Genomic DNA, 5,000 nt, shown 5'->3' with positions numbered 1-5,000 from the left:
AAAACTATTGGGTTATTTCTTGAAAGCCGTCTCCATGGATTTCTTCAACTTCCATAATCTTAAACTTCAAATCGATGTGAAAGATGTTTAGATGTTATTTTCACTCAAACTTGCCTGCATTTGTTTTGTGTGAACCGATTTAAGAATTGATTCTGGCTGTTTGTGTATATTCTAACATCGTCATTCTTAGTCTATTACAACATCTTCTTCTGTACTACTATTGAATGTTAGAATACAGCATCACGAGATTCCTCACGTTCTCGTATTTATAATGACACAACCAATCACATTATTCAAACTCTGCCTTACTTGATTTAATCGAATTTAAGTAGCTAGGAGGATTGTGATCTTGTGAAAAAAATCGAAAATGAGTTACAAAGCAAGGATCTTAATCTTAACATAGTACTCCCTCCGTCCGCGAATAGGAGTCCCGGTTGGCCATTTTCATCCGTCCGCCATTAGAAGTCCCGGTTAGACATTTTATCTTGGGAGTATAAAAAATGACCCCACTTTTCCCTTAATTTAGAAGCTGCAATTAATTTTAATCCACTTTGATTGCAAATAATAATATAAATGGGTCTCACATTCCACAATCACACACTTAAATTATTACACTCAAACTTTTCTTAAAACCCGCACCCAACTCAACTGGGACTCCTATTCGCGGACGGAGGGAGTATGATAAGAATGAATGCTAAAAGATGCATGATTGTCTTGACTCATTTATCCTTAAAAACAAGACAAGCAAAGAGAGCCTTTTTTCTAAAGTTGCTAAAATCAATACATTTAGAAATGAAAGAATTGCATAATCATCCTATAATTGAGATTCTGTTAGCAATAAATGTCTAACTCAGGTTTTTTTTTGTTTTGACATTCTCTCCAGAAAATGAATACATGTACTTATTTATTTTCCCACTTGAGACATGACGTTTTTAAGTTTTGGCTATAAATATTAGTAGAATCAGAAAATTTCTCATTTTTAAGGCAAAACTGTCATTTAGAAAGTTACCAAAATAGGCAATGGCTCTACTTTGGCAAGCTGGTACCAACATTTGATGCCTTATTTACACCTCTCAAGGCTCAATGAATCTACTGATCTCTCAAAATCTACGAGGCCGGCCCACCATGTGAGCTCGGTTCAAAATTTCACAAGATCTTCTTACCAAGTTGGCTTATGATATACCTATGTGGCATGCATAACTTTCTAGAAATATTTCAAGTTAACAGAAAAAAAATTGAAACCAAATGATTTTTCATGTGTATCAATAGATTGTAATTTTGCTGCAGAAAAATAATATCTGTAAAAAAATTAGTTCTACAAAACTCTGTTCATCTATAACAGATCAGCTGATGATCGATGTGAAATCAATGAAACTCTATTCAGTTTAATGATAGAAGCTCTATCTAGTCAAGTTTATCAGAGGAATGTGGTTGTTTAAGAGATCCATATGAATGAAGAAAACATAAGTTTCTCATTAATATACTTCATCTACATTTCTATGTATTCTCATTGGATACAATTTTCTAATCTACAAAATTCTACTCATAAAACACCATTGCTATAAATCATCTTCTGCTCAAACCAGAGATGAAATCTACAAATAAGTCTTCACTGCAAGGGATGGTGAGACCGCCCATCGGGTGATTGAACCCGAATTCTTCCTCGGCTTGAAAAAGCAATTCTTGAAACGAAGGATGGTTCAAGTAGGAGACTGGAATCACAAAGCGCTTCTTTTCATTATCACCAACATAGACAGCAACATGCCCCTTTGGAACTTCAGCCGACCTTCTTTCACTAGACAATGACCTTCTGAGAATCTGGCGAATGGCCATTGTATGGACCTTTTTTGAAGTTAGAAAGAGATGAGGAGTTATGAAAGAAATCAAAGTCAAGAAAGGTAGAGAATCTGTTGAAGGCTTGTTGATGGGTTGAAGTTGAGATAAGTGTTGTATATATAGGTGGAATAGAAATATTGCATCCCTTGGAAATAGAGATAGGTTAGCAAAATAATGGATATGAGAGTTGGGAAACACAAGAAAATGTATCATCACATGGATTTGTCTTAAACATATTTAGCAAGAAATCAAGATTTAGAATGGCATTGTTCCCAACTAACTCTTGCAATGTAGACCTCATTTTCCCCACATAAACCAATTGCACCACAGAAATCAAATAGTTGCACAAAACATATCCCATGACTTGTTCATTTCTTCAAATGTGGACCATTCCTTTTTTTGTTCTAAAATGGAGTAGTATAGGAAGATATATATGTGAAGTACAGTTCTAAAATTCAACCATATTAATGGTATGTTTCCAAACAGCACAGCCATGAGTTAATAGACATGAAACTAAGATCACATGGATTTGTGTATGTATAAACCAGCAAGTCTGTTAAAAAATAGGAAGAGTGACAGCTTATGATGGCTAGTTTTCGTGTGAGAAACCGGTCATTTACATACAATGATTCATATATACTCAAACATTAGCAGATAAGTCCAACCATATTTCTTAGTTCTTATATCTTCTAATTTTGCAGTTCGAATTTGTTAATAAGTATAGCAAAGCAGAGATGCATGACATTTTCAATAGAGGTAATGCAGTTGCAAATTAAGGCATACATCAAGTTTTAGAGTTAGGTGAAGAATAATTGAAGTGCGACACTACATTTGGATATCTGTACAGCTAGAATGACATGATTTTGCCTTCTACACATTGGTCCTTCCTTTTTACTATAATAAATTAAAATAATAGTGTGATTTTCATATTAGGAAATTCTGATCAAATATTTACCATGCCAGTCAACAAATTAAAAACTACTATTTCTTCAATTCAAGAATGTTTTATGTCTGTGTATGTTTTTGACACATAATCAAACAAGATGATGAAAAGAGCTGAATAATTGTTTTCGATTGATCTAGTAACTCTGTTAGATACATTGACCTACTCTACAAAACTTTGATACTCTGAATTCTAAAACATGTTTATGTTCTACTCAAGTCAGAGACGAGATCAGCCAACAGATCCTCGCTGCAAGGGATGGTTAGGCCTCCCATTGGATGACTAACCCGAATTCCTCCTCAGCCTGATGCAAAAGCTCTTGAAACGAGGAATGGTTCAAGTACGACACTGGGATCACATAACGCTTCTTTTTATTCTCTCCGATGTAGACAGCAAAGTGCCCCTTTGGGACTTCAGATCGTCTCAGAATTTGGCGAATGGCCATTGTCTATACCAAGTGAAAACTTGCTTAGTCGTGTTGTGTGATTTGTTTGTTGATTTCAATCCAAAACACCTGTTGTATATATAGGATAATGAAATCAAGAAACAGCTTATCATCTTCAAATAAAATTGAGTGGTTAACATGTGTATGTGCATCTTTGAAACACAGCACATGGATGTGTGTATGGATAGTTTGAATGATTTTTAGTGATGATGGATTGAGTTTGTGTTGCTATGATTCAACACAAGTTGTCTTGTAAGACTGTAAAGACCATGTGATGTAGGGGCCTTGTGCCTTCCAACAAACTAGCAATTTGGGCTGGGCCGGCCCAAGAAAAGTTAAAAAAGAAAGTGGAGATGCGGGGGATCAAACCCCGTGCCTCTCGCATGCAAAGCGAGCGCTCTACCATTTGAGCTACATCCCCGTCCTGACATTTTATCTTAGAAATTGAATAACATTTTTAATAAAGTTATTGAATTGAAAAATCAACTAAGCTAGGCACATAGAAGAAGGATTTTGAATAAGATGGTGTGGTTGGTATATTTCTATGTCATAATTTAACACCACTTAGGCTATTGGTAGAACTTGAAAATAAGTTAACCTTCAGTACCCTATCTTCATACATGTGGAATGTATTGGCATCAAAGGCATCATCTTGGTGCTGCTGAACATGAACTGAACTGCAAGCACGCTGTCCCCACGCACAACGACCAACTGGAGCAACCTCAAGCCAACAATGATTCTTAGTCAGCTGCTCTCAGTCCCCAGAATCTCAGCTGATATTGATGTCTGTGGACTATGCTTAAATTTGTTATTGGTTTAAGCATGATAACAGAAATACCAAGTAATGCAGCTAACTGCCTTCCCTGAAATTGAATATTGAATAAGCACAAGGGCACTCTCCTATCCTCTAGATTTCTTCATTATTGTACTTCTTGATGCCCAAACAACAATCGACTTTCATTAATCATCCAACGATCCAATACACGGATGAGAACAGCAAACTTCAGTATGAAAATTGTATATCACTTAACTTGAGCAAATCTCTGTTTTGATTATGTAACTCTGGTTTTAATTGTTCTTTAGTATTCTTTCAAAGAGGTGATGGGAGTAATTTTGTAAATAGATTAAAGAAGAGTAGATATGTTTATGTTGGCATACAGCAGCATACTCTACTCACTCTCATATGGAGTACTAATATTCAAAACTAGGGTTGGGTTGGTTTCTCCCGAAATTGTTCAAAACTAGGGCCTGACATGAAACACAAGAAGCTGCACTAGAAGGTCTTGAGGGCACCACGTCATCCATGTCCTTAACTTTGAAGGTCACATAATACTTCTCATAGTAGCATACTGCAGACTGGATGTTCATCTTCTCAATGCTATCAAACACTATCAAACACCAGCTTCCTATTCTGAACATTACATTACATTAATATAAGCATATTTCTAAATTACTACTAAGAATGAATTATTTAGGACTCGACTAACATGTTGTTTGTTGTAGTCTTGGAGGGCAGGTTCCACATAAACACTGTTTCTATCTATAAGCTGCTGAGTTGCTTGAGTGATCTTGAGGTCAAAATGAGGGAAATCGAAGGAGCCACAATCATAGCCCTGCAACACAAACATGAAATCTAAATATAAAGGCAGGTGGGTGAATGGTTGTACAACAGTATTATTTAGAAATTACTTCACTCTCGGTTATGAGTTGCAAGTATTTCTTGTAATCTTCACTATTTTTAACTTCATCCGGCAGCTTCTTTTGCTCTTCATCATC

The 5,000-nt window shown here is 35.8% G+C and overlaps 1 protein-coding gene, 1 long non-coding RNA gene and 1 other non-coding gene across 3 annotated transcripts; all 3 read right to left on the bottom strand.

The window, feature by feature from the left end:
• Window positions 1-1,453: 1,453 nt before the first annotated feature.
• On the bottom strand, window positions 1,454-1,973 carry LOC125199960 (auxin-induced protein 15A-like). The gene has a single exon (XM_048097792.1). It carries the CDS (start codon window positions 1,831-1,833, stop codon window positions 1,567-1,569), a length of 267 nt encoding a protein of 88 aa, XP_047953749.1. The 5' UTR covers window positions 1,834-1,973; the 3' UTR covers window positions 1,454-1,566.
• A 1,599-nt stretch (window positions 1,974-3,572) lies between these two features.
• TRNAA-UGC lies at window positions 3,573-3,645 on the bottom strand. Its single transcript has one exon. It is a non-coding gene; the product is annotated as a tRNA-Ala (tRNA).
• A 681-nt stretch (window positions 3,646-4,326) lies between these two features.
• LOC125199961 lies at window positions 4,327-5,000 on the bottom strand. The gene is made up of 3 exons (XR_007172649.1): window positions 4,914-5,000; window positions 4,712-4,837; window positions 4,327-4,635 (listed from the first exon to the last, which is right to left on the bottom strand). It is a non-coding gene; the product is annotated as an uncharacterized LOC125199961 (long non-coding RNA).

This window comes from Salvia hispanica, unplaced genomic scaffold (assembly GCF_023119035.1).
Source record: "Salvia hispanica cultivar TCC Black 2014 unplaced genomic scaffold, UniMelb_Shisp_WGS_1.0 HiC_scaffold_752, whole genome shotgun sequence".
Lineage (NCBI taxonomy): Eukaryota > Viridiplantae > Streptophyta > Magnoliopsida > Lamiales > Lamiaceae > Salvia > Salvia hispanica.
The sequence above is the reverse complement of the archived record's forward strand: the minus strand, read 5'-3'. Positions and strand labels throughout refer to the sequence as shown.